This window comes from Macrobrachium rosenbergii, chromosome 54, assembly GCF_040412425.1.
Source record: "Macrobrachium rosenbergii isolate ZJJX-2024 chromosome 54, ASM4041242v1, whole genome shotgun sequence".
Taxonomy (NCBI): Eukaryota; Metazoa; Arthropoda; class Malacostraca; order Decapoda; family Palaemonidae; genus Macrobrachium; species Macrobrachium rosenbergii.
The window spans coordinates 43,328,617-43,353,495 of record NC_089794.1 but is presented as its reverse complement, the minus strand read 5'-3'; the positions used below and the strand labels follow the sequence as shown (position 1 = coordinate 43,353,495).

The 24,879-nt window shown below is 36.8% G+C and overlaps 1 protein-coding gene across 12 annotated transcripts in view; it reads right to left on the bottom strand.

Annotated features, from left to right (window-relative positions):
- The window catches only part of didum (dilute class unconventional myosin), a 323,000-nt gene that overhangs the window by 284,207 nt on the left and 13,914 nt on the right, over positions 1–24,879 (bottom strand). For 2 of the 12 annotated variants that reach the window (XM_067098115.1, XM_067098122.1), the window contains exon 1: positions 13,202–13,421. The exons of 6 other annotated variants lie outside the window; for them this stretch is intronic. In XM_067098115.1, the coding sequence (XP_066954216.1) occupies positions 13,202–13,342 (141 nt within the window). In that variant the 5' untranslated portion in view covers positions 13,343–13,421. Of the gene's footprint in view, positions 1–13,201; positions 14,396–24,879 lie in introns of those variants that run through there. 4 more of the 12 variants (XM_067098111.1, XM_067098113.1, XM_067098112.1 and 1 more) reach the window with 4 other exon arrangements.

Genomic DNA, 24,879 nt, shown 5'->3' with positions numbered 1-24,879 from the left:
AGCCTAAATTTCTATGGTTAATATATATGTCTAACACTACATGAACTGACGTCAAATAAGCCGGCATGGAGGATGCACGCAAAACATGATAATTTTTTAATTGGCCCTTCTGGAGATCTTATTTGGTTCAGAAAAACCTAATTTGATGGCCATATCACATAGTCTACGTCATCAAAAATGTCAAAATATACACATTTTTTAAAACCCGAATTTTCAAGAAATTTTATCCTATTCTTTTATACATTAGATTTTATTGTTCCGTGCATGTAACTTCAATACCATCCTAAGGTTGTGGCAACTGTATACTGGTATTGTCTCCAAGAGCCAGCCTTTCCAATACCTTGATTCGAACTTTGGGACAGCCTCCTTTCTAAGAGTTTGTTGTTGTTACTACTACTACTACTACTACTACTACTACTACTACTACTACTGATGATGATGATGATAATAATAATAATGTTCGGAAAGAAAACAACAGGGTTCCTGCCAGAGAGCTTTAACAAGTATTCCCAAACACGATCAGTCACTTCGGCACTCATACTGACAAGGTAAAGTTTCCTTTTCATCAAGGAAATTCTAGCTATTTCTTGCTATTTCTTCAGTTGCGCAAGAATTTTCGCAAGGTATTTCAGTGGCATCACATGGCTTCACACGTATATTGCTACATGTGATGTGATGCCTTTCCTACCTGCATCAAATCTCAGATCTCTCCAACAAATATTTCACAACCAAACCAGGATCCATATCTATTTTTTTTTTTACAAAAAACCGGTCCTCCTCCTCTTCTCCATGGCATCTAGTTAGTCAACATCCTCTCTTAAATATCACCTGATATTCCAGGTATCCTTATTCTTTGGAGAATACATCTATTTTTCTTTTGAAGTCCCCTTGCACCTTACTTTCAACTTGCTTTTAATAACAGCATACTTATAATGTAAGCGATTGTCCCTCAATTATTAAAAAGTTTCGCAAGTTATTATACCTTGAAGTTCTATTCTTTAACGAAGCTACTGACATTCTTACATCTCAGTCACTTCTGATAAATATCTTCAAACATTTGCGACATCATATTTCTCCCCCTCCTCCTCTTCAATATAAATTTTTTTCCATAATCCAAGAAAAATGCCAATCTTCAAAACCTTGTCTTTTGATGGATTACTTCAATCTGCAAGTTGTAATTTCAATTCCATTACTTTCATTGTCCTCTCGACCTATTTTTTCTTTTAATGAACGTCTCTTTATCCCATAACTCTGACTCATCCTACATAAATACTTCCTTTTGCTTGACCTACCGGGTACTGATTTTTTTGTCTTTTTTCTATTTTCTAACATACGCAAAAACTATGAAAGTATACATACACAGTAGTTCAAACTACATTCATGTGTACATGTATAACTGAATTTATGTATGAATAAATTCCAAGCAATGTACTAATGTGCATACTTACATACATACGCACACAATTTTATCTATTCCAAATCCATCGTTAGGAGACTAAACTCCATCAAAGTTACTGGAACAGAGTTACGTCAATCTCTACCACTGGCCAGTGACTCAAAACAATCATGACCAGTGACTGGAAGTTGCCGAATTATTTTTACCCTATGACGAAATTGCCCGATGACATTTCGCCTATGTAGGAAATCATCAAGAAAAAAATGCCACAGAAAAACATCCGCGTCCCAGCAACTGGTGAGCAAAACTGCGAAGGTGACTAACTCTGTTAATTAATATAACTCTGAAGTGAATTCAGAAAGGAGTTCAAATTTTTAAATTGTAATCGACCACTGACGGCAATATTTCATATTTTTTCCAAAAGCTTATAAGTTTATCTACCAATAGTGACGACTCAGTTGCTCAGTGGACTTCGACCTCCATAAATTTCTGAAATGGGCGACAGACCTAGATAAAAAATAAAAACTGCTACATTGGTAGACATAAATACTATATGCATTACACTAATATGCCAAAAACAAGATAAGCTGAAAAAATTTTAAAAGAAACATCAACACTACTGGAATGCTAAAATGACGTTGAAATAATGTAGGTTAATTTTACCGATAACAAAAAAATAAAAAAAGATTCGAGTTCCTTGAAGTAATTTCGTTTCAGTAATTTCATAAAAAAAAATTTCATCGCAGTTGGTTTTTTAAAATAGATCTCAAATTAGTCAATGTAATTTCTAATCTTCTGGGAGACGCTGCGTATAGAGAATTTGTTTCATGAATATTATGAAGAAAGTATTTATCCTTTTTGACCAATTTCACCAACATTAATTAGCAAACCAGTAGTTTTATCACAATTTTTATCATTAGCTATTTACACATTTTTGAAGAGCTTCTCAATGTACTGATAATAGCCTGTTTACATTTTTTAAATTGGACGTTACTGCCTTGGCCAGTTTCTTGGGACTACTGTACACTTACAAGTAAATTAAATCGCTCAACTACATTTTTCAGGCTGAATGTCAAGGTTTCTCAGTTTGAATGTCAGGACATGTTGCATAATCTTCCGTGCCCGCTGCATTCCACTGCACATCAAAACAGGCCAATCAATCCAGTCTCTCAGATTAAAAATTTCATTCTACTGATACCTTAATGGGACTTATCTTACGCATTCAGCACGGTTTTCAAATTAGCTGATATTCTGATGTAGTTCCAACCTCACCATGGAAAAAATTCAATGCAAAGAGGCACACCGTGGCAAATCTTCCAAAATATGCTAGCCATTGAAAAATATCTGGAAACCCATTGCGAAGGAAAAACATCATCCAACAACCAGCATCATCACGATATCATACAAAACAAGGACGCCATGGAGCAAATTATCCAAAAGGGCGCATACCCAGACGTCTCTCCCTTGGGAAATTATCTAGCAATACACAAAGAGACCTTAAATAACTAAATCTTTAGCAGATAATGTGAATCCCACTGAAAAATCATCCTTAACAATAAGTCCATCTACGTACATAATGAGCGTACACCTAACAAAATGATCCTACACAGTACAATTCCAACGATAATTACTTTCTAAAGCACAAAACTGCAAGAGTAACCAGAAAAAAAACAGGAAGTTCCGTGGATAATAACCAGCAAAAACAGGAATGCTTTGGATAATAACCAGCAAAAACCAAGAATTTCTTTCGATAATAACCAGCAAAATACAGGAAGTTCCTTGAATAACAACCAGCAAAAAACAGGAGGTTTCTTGGATCATAATCAGCAAAATACAGGAAGTTCCTTGGATAAATAACCAGCAAAAAACAGGAAGTTCCTTGGATAATAATCAGCAAAAAAGGAAGTTTCTTGGATGATAACCAGCAAAAAACAGGAAGTTCCTTGGATAATAATCAGAAATATGCAGGAAGTTCCTTGGATAATAATCAGCAAAAAACTTGAAGTTCCTTGGATAATCAGCAAAAACAGAAGTTCCTTGGGTAGTAACCAGCAAAAAAACAGGAAGTTCCTTGGATAATAATCAGAAAAAACAGAAAGTTCCTTGGATAACAACCAGGAAAAAACAGGAAGTTCTTTTGATACCAACCCACAAAAAACATGAAGTTCCTTGAATAATCAGCAAAAAACAGAAGTTCCTTGGATAATAACCAGCAAAAAAACAGGAAGTTCTCTGGAAAATAACCCGCAAAAAAACATGGAGTTCCTTGGATAACCAGCAAAAAACAGAAGTTCCCTGGATAATAACCAGAAAAAAACAGGAAGTTCCTTGGATAATAATCGGCAAAAAACAGGAATTTCCTTCGATAATAACCAGCAAAAAACAGGAATTTCCTTGGATAACCAGCAAAAAAAAAGAGAAGTTCCTTGGATAATAACCAGCAAAAAACAGGAAGATCCTTGGATAATAACCAGCAAAAAACAGGAAGTTTCTTGGATAATAACCAGCAAAAAGCAGGAAGTTTCTTGAATAATAATCAGCAAAAAAAACAGGAAATTCCTTGGATAACCAGCAAAAAACATGAAGTTCCTTGGATAATAACCAGCAGGAAGTTCCTTGGATAATAATCAGCAAAAAACAGGACGTTCCTGGATAATAACCATAAAAAAAACAGAAAATTTCTTGGATAATAACCAAGCAGTAAATTCCATGGGTAGTAACAGTTGCTTGGATAATTACCTAGTAATCCCACAAATAACTGTTTTGCAAGCCCTTAAGATATTTTCAAACAAGATGCATTTTATGGGATAATTATCAGATTGTTCGCACACATGGAACATTTATCGACATTGCGCGCTTAACCGGAATTTATGGGCAAGAGGCTTGCTGACGCACGTGAACAAATATCCATTACCGTGTGCCTAGAAATTCCTTTCATACTTGATAGTGGGGCTATGATTATGTAAACAGGAGAAATAAACGTACTTCAGTGTTAGCAATCTATTTCGTTTCTATATACATATATAAATAAATATATACATGCATATATGTATACATACACACGCATATATATATATATATATATATATATATATATATATATATATATATATAGAGAGAGAGAGAGAGAGAGAGAGAGAGAGAGAGAGAGAGAGAGAGAGAGAGAGTGAAAATTTCCTCAAATGCAATTTTTACAAAAACAAATAAAAAGCTTTCAGCTTCGGCAGGATAGGCGAGAAACAGGTGCCCCAGTGTGAAAGGGGAGGGGAGGGGAGGGGAGGTACCTTAAGAATAAAGGGAAAAAGCTCCTTTGATGGTTGGACTTTCCAAGAAACTTAATGGAATTTTTCTATTTTTTGCCCATGCAGCCAGAATAAGTCCTTGACTATGTTTGGGAAGCACCGCTACCTTCAGCTTAAGGTCTTTAAGAGGCCAAAAGGATGCAACTATGGAAGCATTGCAATCCATACGCTAGTGAGTTGTTGATTATTGCAGTAGGATTCCAGAAAATATGTATATGAAAATGATTGTGTTGATATCTCATTCAACCTCCGCAGAGCGATCTGGATAGCTGAAGGAAGATTGCAAATAAACCCTATATATAACACCCCTGCAATAAGAGTGTGAATCATGAAATTTGCACCATATGGCCGGCCATCTGGGCCGGGGAGGCCATTCAATTAGGAAATGAAAATATGGTAGAAAAGTTTGGTTTCACTCCTACAAGTAAATTAAACTGAATCAAAATGATTCGCTCTGAGAGAAGATGAGTGCAGACTTGTCGTGAAGCTCCCGTCTATCAAAGGTCATGGTCATAGTGGACAAACTCACATCGATATCTTCAGAGGTTATTTCCGTCGTTATATGTATACATCTGATATCTCTTTATTCATCTGTCATTGATTACATCTATTTAATAAGTCTCCAAAGTCTTTGCAGAAAATAAACGTACTACTATGTATAAACGTCTAGTGATGACCAATAAGAATGGGTCATTTTGATGATAATGATCACAACAGGTCACATAATACCTGGATACCAAGGATTAAATACTGATCAGTCAATTCATGCATTTTGAAAGCTATGCAAAAATATTTCCTAAAATTTTAAAATCTTGAACAAATTCCAGAGAGAGAGAGAGAGAGAGAGAGAGAGAGAGAGAGAGAGAGAGAGAGAGAGAGAGAGAGAGAGAGAGAGAGAGAGATCCTACGCTAATAATAAACAAACCTTGGACTTCAAATCAAGGCAATAATCGATGCAACTTGAGGCGATCCATACCCCACTCTTTTGTTAAAAGGCAAACTGAAAATTGCCTACTAACACAAACATTTCACTAAAGTCTTCACTATGTAAAATTTTAATTTGATATTATTTACTATCCCCAGATACAATATGAAAAAAAAATATGAGAAGGACTTAGGCAGAAGGTAATTAAATAACGGATAAAGAGAAGCTTCACCTTGCTGATTACCTTGGATTAACATTGTCTGATGTCATAATACATCAATAAATACACTAAGTTATTCATCTATCTATCACGATACATGGATATTTAATTACTTTCTGCCCAAATTTTCCCCTATTTATGTTTTTCCTACTGTAGCTTCAAAAAGTGCAAGAAAATCGAATTAGAATGTAATACAATAGATTTTAGGAAATATTTTTGTATGCACTTTTCAGTTTGTCCTGTAACAAATGAGTTGTGTATGGATCGCCTTCAGCTGCATCGATTGTGAGTGTCTTTGTAACCATTTGACTACAATTAAAACCGTATCACTATTGAACACAGATACTGCCCATGACGTTTCTAATATTACTCAGACAGCACAAATTCTCTTGGACCATATACAAAATGCCGACAACTGATACCCAAACTTTCACAGTATAAAATGGAAGGACAAAATTACAGGATTACAGACTTGAGTAAAATCAAAATCGATAATAAATATCAACATGAAGTCAACGAAAATAGCTAAATACAAGGGCTTATCATTTCATAAGTGCATTTCCAGCCATAGAAATGACAAGACCAAATAGGTAGAACTACCAGGAAGACACTGACAACAGTTGTACATTGTCACGCTGCAGAGAAATGCAGATGACCGTAATAAAGACCACAACTAATCTCAAGCCACCACACACAGTGAAAACTTAACTAGCTTGAGTAGGTATTCCGTTACTGCCTTTGGAGACAAAGGAAATTATTAAATATAAAATCCACAGACGGCATTAGTGAAGGAACATGAGAAATAAAGACGAAGAGGTTCTTAAACTTGTGTAGAACAAAGACCTATCATGGATATCACTAATACTGTCTCCTGCCTTTTATTTGCAAAGGAGACAGAGAGACAAGTAGCTTGCTTTAAAGCTTAGGTTTCTCCGTTACAGAAGCACAGTATCTTGATTCCCCAAGCTATAGGCAAGATCCTAAATACTTAGCCACAAAGGTACTTTACCTTGCTCGAGTACGCTGTCAAGGTGTGTACTCAAGTTTGTAACTGAGTATTTCCTAGTGTGTGTTTCTTTGGAGGGCGTGACTGATTCCACCACCTAATATCATATCCCGAACTAGGATGACAGCTAGGTTGGGAAGGTTACTTTACACTTGCTTCTGTGATCTATCCCAGCAGGATTTAACACCTGAACATTTTTCTATTTCCAAACAAGGCTTTTCTCTGCTCTCTTTCCACTAATGAACGCTATTTGCCGTTGACAAGGCTTCGAATTTAAGGTCTTCAACAATAATAATAAAAAAAAAAAAGAATTAGCAACCATAGATTGTAAACGTTCGTCCATACAATTTGGCATAGGCACTGTCTAGATATATTTTTATTTACGTTTTCCTTCACAAACCGCAGAAAGCTATAGTTTTCTTAAATCACACTTCTTTACAATTATTACAGGTGGAGCAATAAATACATATAATTCTAGATCAAATTTTAGAACCTCATCGATATCCAATCAACTGTTCCCTGAAAGAATGTACAGCTTACAAAGACAATCTTGAAAAATGTTCATTACTTTCCAAATAATCCTGCTACCAATACCAGATGGGAAGACTAAGCCAGACACAAAATCTCCTTGACTGAGATAACTAACGAATGGTACAACATTTGTTTAGGCTATATGTGCAAGGAATATAAAAATATTTTCATAGTATTCCAGAATGCAAGATCTAATGAGGAAAGGACAGCCCCACATCTCACTAAGTCGTTCAACTCCAAAACGTCCCCCCCTCTCTCTCTCAAAAAAAAAAAAAAAAAAAAAAAAGCTGAAACTTATTACTGATTTATTATATACACACATTAAAACTTCCAAAATATGCGATTATATTATGCAGTGTAAAATATGTAAATTAAATAATCGACTTACATTACATGATCATAAAATACTATAAAACATAACCCAGTGGACCGCACTTATTTAAAAAAAATAATCCTCGGATTATTAATAATAATAAATAACAACAATGAGAGAGAGAGAGAGAGAGAGAGAGAGAGAGAGAGAGAGAGAGAGAGAGAGAGAGAGAGATTGATATTTTCATTTAATACGTTAATTATCGATCGATGCTGCTCTGACATCTAACTCGACCCCCGACACCAAACCCGGTGTCAAATATACCTCAATTAACCTCCGCCATAAAAGATTGTGGAGCCCAAATTACAATCCCCTATTACGCCCTATGGCACAACCATAAAAAAATTATGGAAACAAACAAAACACACATTATACATACAGACATATATATATACACACACACACACACACACACATATATATATATATATATATATATATATATATATATATATATATATATATATATATATATATATATATATATATATATATATATATATAGAGATACAGTAAAAATAGTGCACACAATGTGAAGGAAGTTATGAGTATGCGGTGGGACTGAGCAAGTACCCTCGGTGGGAAACACCTTGTACTGAAGAGAAGCGGATACAGTGAGGACAATTCATGAACAAATGAACTGTAGAAGATGCATGGTGTTATTCATTGCCTAGCAAACGCTTGATAGAATCGACGGAGAATAAGTGTGGAGATGAAAAGTAAACAGAGGTTGCTGAGTTATTAAGACATTTTTAAAATGAACGCGAAGCGTGTGTTAGATCTAGTAGCCAGGAGAATGACAGGCTTGGTGTATGAGCAGGCTTGGGACAAGGGTGTGTTATGCCCCATGGATGACGAATATCTTCATTTCTTTAAGGACAGAGTGCTCGGAGAATTAAGTCACATTAGGAAATTACACGTAGATGCAAAGCTGAGGGACAAGAAAATCAGTCGCGAAAGGAGTGTGGAAGTTACCATTTAAATACCGTACTGATTATGGATACTGAAAAGAAACTAACGCAGATTTTACAATAGTTTGAGAACGTCAGCAAGATGACAAAGTTGAATGACAGAGTTGAAAGTAAAGGTATGCAAGATTTGAAAGTAAACGTAAGCAAGTTGATAGGGCAAATGAAAAATAGGGAAATTAAGAAATTTATACGAATATGGACGGTGGAACAATGGAAACAGCTGACTGATTCGTGCAGATATCTGAGAATAAGTATAATGGATGAAGGTGAATCTAACAGTCGGTGAAGCAAAGAAAGTAGCAGGGCGCTTGCAAAAAGTCTGGAAAAGATTTGGAATTACAATGGAAGCAGGGTGGTGACAATGTATGAAGGGGCTGTTGAGTTAACTCTCCCTTCTAGAAGGGAAGCATGAATGCTGAAGGTGAAAGAATAAGTGCTGAAGCTATTAAAATGAGCTGTATGCGTAATATATGTTGCAGAAGCAATCTGAAACAAATGAGAAATTAGAAAACACGTAAAAACGTTATAAGTTTACAGTTGGTGAAAAATGGATTGGTGAACTTTGAGATGGTTTGATAGGTGGAGTGGAATGTAATATAAAATTTCGGCCAAAGCCCAAGCGCTGGAATCTAAGATGTCATTCAACACTGAGAAGGAAATTGAGTAAAATGTTTTAGAAGTGTAACAGGAGGAAAGCCTCGCAGTCGCACTATGAAAAAATTGTTAGGAGTGTGGGAAAGTAAGATGGATGACAGGGAATACGAACGGAGTTACTGTAAAAGGAACGAAAGGGATTGCAGCTACAGGCAGAAGGGACGCTGCAAAGAACCATAAGTAATACCTACTGTACAGTGCACCGAGTGAGATGCTCTAACGGCACTAACCCCCCTTACAGGGTTGATCAGATGGAAAGAATGGGGATGAACGGTTAGTGAAATTGGGACTGAAAGGTTAGTGTATAATTATAAGTTTTCACACATCCCTGGGGACGAGAAACTACGCGTCATGTAGCCAAATGTGAAGGAAGCACAGCAATATGGATGAGGTAAAAAAAATTAAATTAAATTAAAAAAAATTAGTCTAAGCCCAAAATAGATGGACAGCCCCTCCCCCATAATCCGGCCGCTGTGGGACCCGGGGAAAACAGGCAGTGGTTAATAATGCCATAACCTGCAAGGGAATCATGAAACGCACGTCAAAATTAATGTCACCGTTTCACAGCATTATGCATTCTAATAAAAAAAAAGTCGATAGCAACAAATCCGTTAGCTAACTACAACAACAAAAGATGTCTGACAAACCTAGACATAATGATGAGAAGCCACAAACAATAGTTAACAGTTAAAATTGATAACATTCCAAGCAAGCCGTGAAACTTTAGGCAATTTATGACACAGGTGAGACCTTTTCCATCTGGGCTGAATTTAGGGTAAGTTCCACCTACGTATTATCAAATATGAGGCTGATATATTTTTCAGATAACGAAATCGGTCACTAAAACATGAAGAAAATACGATAATACCACCAAAATATTATTCGTTGATGATGAAGTAATCAGGATACAAAGGCTTCGCATTATTTAAAAAGTGGAGGAAGCAGATAACGCATACACCACAAGTAAAATGAACACTGGTCTACTCAATAAAAACACTGCCCAGTGCCCTCTCAATTCAGTCACAGGTCCTAACACAGAAGAGTGACTGATTTACCGATAAAGGCTGACAAGACGTGTCACCGGTTTGTTTCTGTTTCCCCACCCCACAAGCCAACGACAAACCACAGAAACCTCTCCCTAGAGTGTCAACTTCGGCCGGTTTCAAATTAATTAAAACGGAAGCCAACGAAGACGACTAGATTCGAACATATCTAGTGCCAAATATCCGAATAAAATTTCCATCGATTCTGACGAGAAAAGAGAGGATTTTAAGAGGCACAATTGATTTACCGCACGGAAACGGGCACTTGAAACCATGCTCGAGGCAACTAGATCCCTCAGCAACTAAAGTGTTGCGAAGTAGCCACCTTATTCCTGCAAGAGCATCCACTAGAGGCAGATAACGATGAGGGACAGTCAAAGGACGGCAAATGACGGAAACTGTCCGTTTATCCGAAACAGAACGGGACGGGCATTGAGAAACTTGAGTACCGCAAGAAGCAAGGACCCCACTCTAGCTCTGCAAATAGGATTAAGAGATCCAACACGAGGAGGAGAAAGACTTCTCGGACGCCCCTTCTGAGACGAACAAGGGTCATATTATTCTATGTATCCAACGTATATATGGACCTTGCTGGCAGAAGAGAACCTCTTAAAACCTTGCAAATGTATCTCTGCATTCTGCTGCCATGACTGTACTTATTGGCGGATAACTTTTTAGAACTTTAGAACTTCAGGAAGTAAAATACATCATTTACTGTCTGATTACATACAGTATGTACAGGAACACTAAATGTACATAATAATAAAACAATATAGCTCATAATAACAGTATCAAATAAAATCATCATTTTCATAGCTCAAGTCGACATGCTACGCAGCAAACATAGATAACAAACAAGCGCTGCAGAAAAGCCTCTTACTCTCAACATTTGTAGATGCCATCGCATAATGACGTACTTACAACCTTTGGTGTTAAGACGTCAAAACATATTCAAAACCGAATCAGTCAACCCACGCAAGGACTTCACATACCCACAGATTACAACTGGAAGTGGTTGGTTCCTTTACGCCTTAACAACTGAAATAGTTGTAAAAATATATACATATACATATACATACATACATATATATACAGTATATATATATATGTATGTGTGTTTGTGTGTATATATATATGTGTGTATATGTATATATATGTATGTATATATATATATATATATATATATATATATATATATATATATATATATATATATATATATATATATATATATATATATATATATATATATACAGTATATAAATATCTATATATATTTACACATGTATCATATGTAATATGATAAATCTTTTGACTGTCCTCCATACAACTTTCCCTAATTATCCCACATATCCCACCCTAGCAAACTGAACCAAGATCTGACAACAAAAATTACACATTTTCAATGACATAAAAAAGTAACATCCCCCAAGAAAATCGGGTCATATGGACAGGAACTCATCAAAAAAACTAAGTCAATTTAATTTAACAATAACCAGGTTGGCTAAGCAACTACGGATCAAATTTAAAGTTACAATCAATTTCCAAGTACTTCAGTCTATCACATTTCCAATGAGACAGGAGTTCAGACCCTGAGCACGTTTTCCCTATTATCCTCTGGCGTTTTTTCACAACATACCGGCCTTCGATTAAAAAAAAAAGCTTGGCAGTGAAGTTAATGGCTCTTCAATTTAGTCCACTAGAAAGGGTGCAAATTGTTAATAACATTAACAATATTATACCCTATAAAGTGCTTCTATTTCTTTCAACATATTTAGCTGACAGAACTCTTGGAAACTACTTAGATATAAAAAAAAATTACACACCTACTGTACATGAGAAAAAATGTCGGGCTAAACGCATGACAATTTCACGACGTGGTACCTACTAAGCCTCTTTGAAAGGGCACCAGTGAAAACACGATATCAAGGGTAAGTACACAGAAAAGAACAGACGAACCTTTAGTTAACCTGCGTGGTTCTGGAATTCTCCGAGCCACCATGTTCCCAAATTAAAAATTGAAAAACCGCTCCTTCGAAAGAGGCGGTCCATCACTTCATTACACTTTACGATCTACGTTTTTCTTTACCAACCCCAACCCCCTCCCCATTGGCCTTGTTCTCCAGGTCTAGGCTAGATAGAAGCAACATTTATACATCAACAGACAGCTGTGCGTGTGTATTGTATTTACTTTATAGACAAGCAAATAAGACGAGCGAAGGAAATGCCGTTCATGGACTCCCCTAATAATAATGAGAACCCAACTCTTAAAAGCAGGAAAGTTATAATACGCATATACAGAATTCTGTGCCAGGGGATGACAGCTTTACACAAGCTGAAAGTGAATGGAAACGATAGAAGGAATGAACCCGTTGCCCTCTAAACTTGTGGCTTCCACATATTTTTTTTTATGTTTATGTGTATCTGCCGGTTACACTGAAATATTGCTCCTACAAGTTAATAATTCTAAACAAAATAAGTCATGCTCATAGATGGAACTCCAATGACACTACCCTGACAATGATGAAAGTGGACATATCGCGGTAAAATTTTCACTAAAAAAAGCATCAAAATACCCTACTTTTTTATCCTACAGATAAACTGAAACTAAACCCACTGCCCTAAAAATTACAACCACATAACAATATACATAAAGCAATCCCCAACATCAAGAAAAAATGACTCCTTTAGTAAGACAAATATTCCCAAGCAGTTCGGAATCTAAAAGACTTGGAAAGGATTGCCCAGAGAAGGCAATGAAGTCAGGACAGAGTACTCACAGTGACATAATGATGCAGATGGAATCTGGGCCAGAAGTGTGTGCCTATGAGCTTGTATCTCTCGGCCAGAGGATCCAGGGAGAGCTTGCGGGCATTGTGGGGACCCGTGTAGTCGGAAACCTCCGGAATGACCATCGGCATTTTGGAATCGATTTCAATGTTAATTCTGTCAATTCCTCCTCTGTCCTCTTTCTCCCCTTCTTTCCCTTTCGGGACAAGGTGCGAGTAGATCCCCGTGAGGCTCGACCGACGTTGTATCCTGACCTTTATCGGGATTCCGCATCGGTTTATTTTAAGAGGGAGAGTTCGCAATGGAAGGTGTCGGGTGTCGGTGTTTCAGCACTTGTGCCACCACAAACGCCGACCGACTTCGTCTCCTCCATCGGCGTTTATTTCTTTTAAGGAAACTACGCTATCTCTCTTCTCTTCCAATATTAATCATAAGCTGAAGGGTCGGGCCTAAAATTTGGTCTACGACAAAACTCTTCTCACTAAGAAACACGGATGCTACTTCTGCAGGGGGCGCTTCTGGTTATGACCGAGGAGAAATCCCATCAGCACCGCCTCAATACGCCGGGATAAAGCTCGCTACTGCAGCTTTCTTATCAATAAAAGGCAAAATGCTAAACATTTAAAAGTCCTCCTCAGTAAAATCATCTAATCTTGTTTTTCCTACTAAAAAAAAAAATCAGTTCCCTACTTTGTTACGACGCTACTTTCAACCTTCACGATAGTAAAGATGCCTTATTCAAACAAAATGTCGTTTCAAGCCCTTCCATATCCATTGCGAAAGGACTGAACGATATATAGCATTTACCACCAGGGAAAGGGCATTCCTGTGTTTGAAGAAGTCACCAAACAATATTTGGCTTCCAACCAAAATAAAAGATATATCACACAGAATTCGTAAACTTTTTTACTATGCAACTGTACGAAACTTCAAAACAAATAATAGTCTCCGCGAAAAATGGACAAATTCTGTTATTTCTTAAGCATCTATAGGGCTGACTCGCAAAAACTCTACAAAGAGCAAAAGCATACACTTGCTCAACTTGAGTGTTCTTTCTTGACCTAATCAGCCACCCAACAACTGCGTTTATGGGGTCCCTACGACAAGGCCATGTCAAATTTGAGCCCACTCCAGCCAAAGACGAAACGGTAGCTGGCGATCGACACAGAGACAGAAAACACACTGATAGCCAAGGAACAAGAAAAGGAGAACCCCGTCGGACAGGTCTCGCCTGTGGTCAGGGGGTGGGTAGTAACAGAGAGGGGTGAAAATAAGACAGGGCAGGAGAGGGAGAGGGGAATCAGCCGCAAAGTCGAGAGATAGAGACACAGCAGAGACATACCTTCCTTTACGGGAGAAGGGGGAGAGGAGGAAGAAGATCAGCGTGACCAGTGGGGATAAGGAGCACGGTAGGATACGGTGAAGGAGAACGAAGCGAAGGACGAAGTCATTCATCATATACAGCAGCCTTCCCAGAGCATCACGTTACCAAACAGGTTGCAACCTTCTCCTCCTACTGGGTCACAAGCCGAAGGATTAACGATGTCAACTAACGAAGGGGGCGTCTTCTAATCCGCCCTAGAATAACGAACTCCTACCGTCACACGAGAGAAACCTTATTCCACCAGAGATGACATGTGATCTGTGGAGATTCGGAACAGGAATCCTATATACAAAAAGAACAAAGTCATGTCATGTCTTACTACGCTGGAAAGCAGGGGAAGGGGAAGGGGAAGGGGAAGGGGAAGGGGAAGGGGAAGGGGAAGGGGAGGTGGGGAGCGGGGAGAACTAGGTTGAAGGTGTAGAGGCTGGAGAAAATGATAACATCGAGGGTCTATCAGAAGCCTTGTTCTTTAGGGGGAGCTGGAGGGGGTCATCACAGAATCGAAACCTTGTTATTAAATACTGGCAGCCTGCGAAAGTTTTATTACCAAATTCATGGTGTGCCATTGTAAAATATCTGGATTACAATTTAGTCACCACTATCCATTCACAATACTGTATAACAACAAATTTCCAAAAGATCTCGCCCTGATAAAATAAAAAAAAAAACCTTATACACAATGTCCAATGCACTGGCTCTGTGTGGTCCTATATTATCTTCTAACAGCTGCTATAGCGCTACGTGCTATCTTAAAACCTGACTAATTGCATGAAACGAACAACAAACATACGGTAATTTCAAGTGTAATTAACAAGACCTGGCAATGAGTACGAAGAAGCTTATCACCTGGGAAAATAAACTTGATAAAATGGGTATTTCAGCATTGCGATGAGAGTCCAGGCACACGGCAACCGCCGCCGCTATCACCGTCTTTTCCCACTAAAGCAAGCATCTCACCCAATTCACACCTGCTACTGTTCTCATCGATGACCTAATATTAGACATTTATAAGCACTTCAAATTATATCAACCAAATAGTGCAGCTTATCTACGAAAGGTATGAAAACGGTAGTAGACCTACACCCTAGGTTAGGTTAGATTAGGTGAAGTAACCTTATTTTGGGATGGACTTGTTTGGTGAGGTTAGCATTCTGGTTTGGTTAAATGGTATAAAAAATTATAAAGCTACCTTTATCACAGTCCACATCATGAAAAAAACACTCTTACTCTTATCGTGGACTTGTTTCTGCAATCACTTCCAAAATAGAGCCAGAAAAATGTCTAAAAATTCACGAACAGGTAATACAATACAGACTCGTGTACAATTGGCTGCTGTTCTGTAAAATACACCTGCTTTTCTTTATACCACTATAATTAAATATGGCCACCGCTAGCTCTCGGAGTTTTAATTGCAGGATAAAGCTGCATGAGGCCACAATTCAGTGAGAAAAAAGGATTTGATGATATTGATTAGTATAAGGAATATTGGGGGAGGTAATCAGAATTGCAGCCAAGAGGAATATAGTGTTATTCTCAAATTTACCTTCTCTTAGTTTCATCCTCAAGTCGCCTACACAACATACCTGGAAAAAAAAATAATTTATTAACACGCTGAGGAGGTCATTTCTAAATTCGATGAGAGAGAGAGAGAGAGAGAGAGAGAGAGAGAGAGAGAGAGAGAGAGAGAGAGAGAGAGAGAGAGAGAGAGAGAGAGAGAGAGAGATGCAACTCAATTAAACCAAGTTAATATAAGCACTGATAGTATAACATGTAAACCGAAAATTCTTTCTAATAATATAATAATAATAATTTACAAAACACAAACCTAAACAGCATGGATTAAACATCAATCAATCACTTGTACGTGTTTTACAGAGAATGCTCAAGTCCTATCTAAAATTTGAAAATCTTCAACCAGATCCCCAAGAAGATTAAAACATATAGAAGGCTATTTTCTCTTCAAAAGTCAACCTACACATCATTCCGATTATTCTACCTCCCACCAAAAGATTCCACAACCTACGTCAGCAAACTTGTGTTACGATGGAAATGCCACACAGTCACCTGATTAAAAAGGAACATCACGATGAAATCCAGTAGGATAAAAGTGGAAATTATTCCGACAATGGTTGTTAATTACACACACACACACACACACACACACACACACACACACACACACACACACACTCCGAAGCAGACCGTGGTGAGTCAGTCCCTGGCACATCTTTAATATAAGTCCAGTTCTCGAATGACAACTGTACGCTTAATGTCATTATTAGGATATAATATAATAAGCACTGTAATTGACTTTACCTACACTCTCATTTACTGCAGATTATCAAAATATTTTATTAACAATAAGATCATACTGTCATACAGCCTTTTCTGATTCCCTCCATACCACAGTCAAATCTGATGCAGATTTCAAAACTACCATTGGAAATATTTCAGACGTCGAAAATACTAAAATATACAACATAAATTTTATATCGTACGCAAAAGAGAAGGTACCCACGAAAACAACAGTTGCTCTCATATAACCTACAAAATCATATAAAACTAATATCTTGTTATTCAATGCATAAATCCTTGCATTCGGTTACTGTTCAAATGGCTTTGACGGCAAATACTACTAAACCTGGCTTATCTGCAGCACAGGAATCTCTGCAGCAAATAGCGAATTCTACCTGTATCAGTTACATGGTGTGAAAAACTTGCATAACAGCAACTTTTCCTTCATTACTGAAAAACTTGCATAACAGCAACTTTTCCTTCATTACTGAATGTTTCTTTTAGTCCCTGTGATGAACAAACCCTATTTTCCACTGCATCAACCATCATCTTCCAAGGCTTGTTAGCATCACACGTGAGGCCCATCACACACCAACAGCCCTGTGAAGCTTTTGCACTATGGGCATTCCTGGTCATATGCGGTAACCGACTAGCTTGACAAAAATCAGGAGTCATAAAAGAAAATGTCAACCAGATACATTAATTAGGCAAGGAATTAATTTTTATAATAGAAAATGACAGCATTCATAAAAGAAAAAGTCAACCTGATACAGTAATTAGGCAAGAAATTAATTTTTATAACATAAAATGACACCAAAGTTCCTAGATGAGGCATATACTCCGAAATCTACATAATGCTTGATGACTTTTTCTGCTAGTGGTCTAAAGTGCCACTTCTACTACTCTGAAACACTTCCGCAAGCTTTATTTACGAATACGTCCTTCAAATGCAGTTGTAACAGAACTTTTATTCATAATCTGGACTCTAACTCATTAACCAATCATCAAGAGTCTGTGGCCCGCTGTGTACTCCATTTTGCATAGCAGGTGTATACTGATCATACATTCATTTGATGTGACCACCAGTCTTTAGATTTTTAGCAATAATTCTCTCTCTCTCTCTCTCTCTCTCTCTCTCTCTCTCTCTCTCTCTCTCTCTCTATATATATATATATATATATATATATATATATATATATATATATATATATATATATATATATATATATATATATATATATATATATATACAGTACCACTGCTGCCCTGGTACTGTGCTTACAAATATGATAATCTTATTTCCATACATCTCTAATGCCTCCCTTAATTAAAATTTAAACAAATTACAAATTTCTTTTGATGTTAAAGGATCAAGTTTATACATCCCCTGACTGATATTCATATTATGGCTGCAACCTTCTGTGTGATAAATGAATCACGTGCAAAAGTGATTATAATATATATATATATATATATATATATATATATATATATATATATATATATATATATATATATATATATATATATATATATATATATATATATATATATATATGTATATGTATATGTATATGTATGCAAGTCGAAGCTGAACCCGGCCCGAATTGTCACTCGGTACCTGTGCTTTCCTCCCTATCCTTTGTACTTGACTTTTATATTATTTGTATATATATATTTTTTTTACTTACCTTTTAGTCCGAGTTGTTAAAATTTTAACTTTTATTTTTACAGCTTGAAAATGGGACTTTTCGTCCTGAAAAGTCGCAGCAACAATAAAGAACTAAGCATGTATACATACACATAACACATACACAAATACTAAAAACATATTTTGATTAATATCCAGTTCACACCACCTCGGAAATTACACCCAAAGGACAATATAGGTGACGAGTGCCTTACCACCAGTGGGATTCGAACCGCTGCCTGCTTTCGAAACCGACGAAAACATATTGACTGACCACTGAGCCATCACTGGCTTAGTATTTAATATATAAGAAGTGTTACAGGGTGTGTGACAAAAATTCCTGTATATATGTATGTATGTATGTATGTATATATATACACACAGGATGTTTTGGAACATATGTATATATATATATATATAATATATATATATATATATATATATATATATATATATATATATATATATATATATATATATATATATATATATATATATGTATATATAAACATATACAGTATATATATGTGTGTGTGTTTTCACCCAAAAATCCTTTTTCCCTTCAAGAAGATGGCTACAAAAAAATCAAAAGGGGTCTCTGCATCGTTCACACTTCACACAGTTATATCAATAACTTCATGCTGGTCTTTTGCTTCCTCCCGTGGTTAACTACTTCCCACTCCTTTTCAGTTTCTTTCAATCCCGGGCTGATAAAGTCTTTAGTTTGAAGTTCCGTCAGCCTTCGCATAAAAAATGGCTGGAAAATTATTTGAAACCTAACAGATACTAAGAAGAATTTTCAACACATGATGGGACTACAGACCGAAGCACATCTCTTTATAATAAAATTTTCCCTGCAGTGTCCTGATTACTGCCAGTAAATGTTGAAACCCTATGGCAGCCCAAAACTGAGGAACCTCTAACATACTCGTCATCTCCCCAGATGCAAAGGCAACAAGATATTACAGCTTAATTAATTAGAGGCTATGCTGTCGCTTTCTATCATCATTATAATGAACACATTCATATGCAACCAACCAAATGAGGCCATTAATTCCTCTCCTCTTTGTGCAAGGACCCAAGGATAGTTGGACAGATGGCTGAATGTATGGTATTCAGAGCCAATTACAAGCCTGGAACAACGAAGGCCAACCACGGCCAAGAGCGGGGGAAGGCAATATTCTCTTCCACAATAAGAACCTGTTAATACAGCAAATACCAGGCATTAAACAATGACAAGTCATCATAAGCCTTGCACCGAGGTTTGCGTTTCGTCACCAAGCAAACCACCCAAACCATAGACAATCGCGATGCAGGACAGCACAGGCGCCCTCTAATCATCTGCATCTCATGAAGAATAATGTTATGCTTATCGATATCCTCTCTATAATAAAAACGAATGAATGATAAGTGAAGTATGCAACTTACCGAAAACGGTTATACGGAAATAGTGAAATTTGTACTGCATAGCTTTACCTTATAAGTATAATATTCATTCACAATTGATAAATTCCCCGTTAATATGCATCAGTTAACTAAAATATAAACAACATACAACATACGTAGAACGTTGGACTAAAATAACTCAAGTCAGCACGGGCTTTTGCTATTGAGCACGCGAGCGCGCGTGTTCGCAGATGATAAAATACTGATCGGGAATAGTGAAATAAAATGTAAAAACTCGAAAAACAGTTTGAGAGAGCTCAAGAGTAAATGGGAGCAATATCAATGCTAGGAGGATGAAAACCCGAAGACGGAGCGCATAGGAGAAAGGCAGCGGGGTGGACATGACTGGAGAGAGACTTCCAGATTCTGTGGAAGGCAGGGTAAGTTTATGAAGGAATTGTTGAGCAGACCTTCCTTTACGAAAGTGAAGTTGGATGCTGAATGCGAATGGATGGAGAAAAAAAAGTTGAAGCTACTGGGATGAACTATTTGCGAAAATTTTGTGTGTGGTGTTAGAATAACGGAAAGACTGAGAAATGCAGGGGTTCGCAGAAGTGGTATAAAACAATATATAACAAAAAAATTTTAACACGCTTTTATTAAAATGCACTAAAAATTAAAAAATAAATTTTTTGAGGACACCAGGATTTTCTTACAGTTAATCATGTCTACAAAAATAAAAGCGTGGGCAACAAACATGGAATGAAATGCTACAAGGAAAGAAGTATATTTTTTTTATTTCTTGCGCCAAAACAGACAGACAGAGAGACGCAGAAGTCAAGTTAAATAAAAGCATGTAAGGGTTAACGTAGGTGGGAGTATGGATCACAGCATTCTGGGACAGATCTGGTCATGCGGAAAGAATGCGTAAAGAAGGTATGCAAGATATAAGTAGGAATTGGAATTGGAAAACAAAATATAGGCAAAGTCCAAGCGCTGGGACCTATGAAGTCATTCAGTGCTGAAAATAATGTTGGAAAAATTGTTCCGAGAGGGTGGAAAGTAAGAGGGAAGAGAATATGAACGGTGGTATAGTAAAAGGTATGAGAGGAGTTACAGCTAGGGACTGAAGGAACGCTGAAAAGAACATTAAGTATTGCCCACAGTGCACCTCAAGATGGCACTCACCCCATATGGAGTGCAAGCTATGAGTGAATGGTGAAATGTGTACGGATTTCATTGCACCGCTGAAAAGCCTTCTGTGTAGTGCAAGAAGCAACTAAGCAGTTAATGGTGTGAAGTTTTACTCCTGCGTTCATTCAGAATTCAGCACTTTAAAAGTATGCAAATGGCAGTCACAACTATATTGGTTTTTTCTCCAAAGCCAACCCTGTTAAAGGAAACTTCCAGCTGAACTGCTGACTCATGAAGCTGTTTTACAGAAAACTTCCATGACATACATCAATATACTTCACTTCTACCACAAACACTTTCAACTGTTTCACACTTCTATACTCCAACACACTCCGCACTGCCAATGCCAATTCTGTCATAAGCATTTTCTCTTTACGTATGCGCGAACATACACACTTTTATGTCTGTATGTATAGTATATATGTATGTATGCATGCTGACTTGCCTAGCATTGGATCATTTCGATCAGTCTTCTAAGCAAATAGAAAAATTCATGAGAAAATGTGCACATTTCACTCAGTATAGTAAAAGGTCAGGGTATAAATTCCTGTCATTTAATAGAAGCTTATCTAATCATAAAAATAACTTATAAAATACAGGAAGTACACATAACCAACTACATGAAATAAACTTGAAATCAATAAAAATAAAACATAACACAATAAAGAGGAAGGAGATAGAAAAACACGTCACGCCCTTGAACCAACTTCAATCGACTCAATAATGTTCCTTTGTCTGAGCATCAATACTGAAGCGTTTATTCTTAATAAGGAAAATCTGCAATAAAACGTTCGAATACGTGTAGCCTTCCTCCTATGGGAGATTTCCGTCTGTCTCTTTGTCTTTTGGCATTGGCTTATGGGTTGAAATAATACTCACTTAAGTTTTACCCTTTCCGTATAAATCTTCTTTGAATACACTAATTAAAGATTTAAGTGCATAAGAACCAGTTGTAAAATAAATCTGAAGGAATGCGACACTTCAGCTCCAAAGCTTACGGTCATCATCACTCATACCTTGTCAGGAATTACTGTTCCAAATATTTGCGTTTTCATAACGGGAGAACTCTAGTATTCGTCAGTAAAAAATAAAAAGAAAATAAATAAAAAAAAACAGGCTGAGTGCGAGGTAATGCTCTAACAAATTCCTTTGAAAGACAACAACAAACACAAAAGACGTTTCTGATACTAAGGTCACGATCAATCATTGTTCAATACGACACCCACCCTATTTCTTTCTGGAACGTATAGTCTTACGCTGCCATTTCGGAAACCAGATACATTTCCTGGCTCCCAGTCGAGACTCGTAGTTCCGACGTTCAAAGTCAAGGTCCAAAGTAGGTCATCAGAACCTATGGGAACAAATGTGACTTGGGGGACCTTGGTCGGCTGATTTTGCATTTGTTCTTCATAAATGGGATAAAACAGACCCGAACGTCAAACCGACGGAAAAAATGGAAAATCCAGTGCAACAGACAAGTTCAGGACAGACCAACATGCTACTGCTGTGTTCTACCAATTCCCTTGTTATTTACTGTCACTTTTCCTTTTCGTTTCCACTTTATTTTCGCAGACTTTATAAAAGGACTGATTTACGAAAGTTTGTTCTGATGATCTGACACTGGAACTGTTCGGAGACTATAGTTAAACGGTACCACAAAGTATACAATAAGAAACATTGTCACGAAGATAAACAATGACAAATACGCCCAATAATAGTTAAAAGTGCAAAACATTACCTAACTAATATTTCTTTTTATCAAAAATAATACCTATCTCTGCCGTACCATGACAATCATCCCTCATGACCTCAGCCTCACTGTTGTAGGCCAACGAAGTGGGCAAAAGTTCACGTCACTGGGGAGATACTTTCGTCGCCCCAATACTCTTGTCATTTACCTCCTATTTCAAGTTCTTATCCTTTTCTCCGGTAATCAGCAAACGGCAGCTTCCACAAGAGAAACGAACGAATGGGCAAACAACTTGACCATTCGACCGTGGTCATCACAATTCGAAATCCTCTTTCCTCAGGAATGATCGGATCTTAACCGAGCTTATAGTTCGAAAATAGTTATTTATTGTCTGTAAGTCTAATTTGTATGTAATCCTACCTATCGTACATTTTTTCTTTGATTCAACATTCGAATCATTTCATCCTATGGAAGGCAGGATCCACCAGTGAGTCCTAGTAGAAGGTCACCAAGGATTGCAATGTTCTAAACAGACTGATCCAAATAAATATGTAAACATATGACGATCACAGCAATCTTCATCTATAACATCTTTATAAATACATCACTGAAACCCTTATGTACATAATCACCACAAGACTGTCATTACAAGACGGATCAGTTGTCTTGCTAGGTAAATGTCTTACTTGGTGGAAGCAGCCAGTTCTAAAAAAGCAATGGACTCCTATTGCTGTGGAAGATCTGAAATTGAATCTATGGCTTAAGCTTGCGAACAAAATTTTGTAGTATTTTTATATCCACCAGTAAACAACAATATACTGTACATGTAATAGCACCAACGAAATTGAAAAAAGTTGTTGTGGACTTAAGCATTGAAATAAGAAAATTTGGTCATAGTCGACAGTGATGGGCAACAGTTAGGTCAAAGAAGGGGGTGTGGCTAACAGCTCCATCCCAAAAAGTGGTTCTGAGAATCGTAAGGTTGAAACCCTGTGAACCACTTCTAAGAGAAAAGGCTTATGATAAAAACCTATCTATCTATCTATCTATCTATATAATATATATGTATATAGATATATATATATATATATAGATAGACAGATAGATTTTTTACCACAAGCCTTTCCCTTAGAAGTGGCTCACAGGGTTTCAACCTTACGATTCTCAGAACCACTTTTTGGGATGGAGCTGTTAGCCACACCCCCTTCTTTGACCTAACTATTGCCCATCACTGTCGAGAGCAAATTGCCGTATTTCAATGCTTAAGCCGACAACAGCTTCTTTCAATTTTGTTGGTGCTCTAACATGTACAGTATACCGTTGTTTACTGGTGGATAAAAATACTACTCCAAAATTTTGTTCGCAAGTTTAAGCCATAGATTCTATTTCAGGTCTTTCACAACAACAGAAGTTCTGCACTTCCCGATGGCAGTTACACCTTTCAACTGCGCCTGTCGTTCTGTCCGTATAATAAATAACAAGGTATTTCAAGAATGGTTGCACAAAATTGGATGAAACTTTAGCAAATATATTCCAGAGGGGACTTAGTCAGAATGCTATGGGGGATGCCAGGGCAGTTTAAATCCCCAAAAACCGATGGCGTATTTGTAGTGCCCTTTTCAAATTAGTTAATTATAATTCCATAATGATTAAATTTACGAAGATTGATCGTCCAAGGTTAAAGGTTAAGGTCACATACTAGCATAACTTTTTAAATATGTTGTAATGACACGAAAAATTTCTTTTATTCGCCGCTAAAGTGACCTTGAAGAGACCTGGCCAGGCTCTCGAAAGTTCTGTAAGTAGATTTTAATATATTTTGACAAAATTATATATATATATATATATATATATATATATATATATATATATATATATATATGTATGTATATATATGTATATATATATATATATATATATATATATATATATATATATATATATATATATATATATATATATATATATATATATATTACATCACGATTTATATAACCATCAATTTCATTTTTAAAAATGCATAATAGCA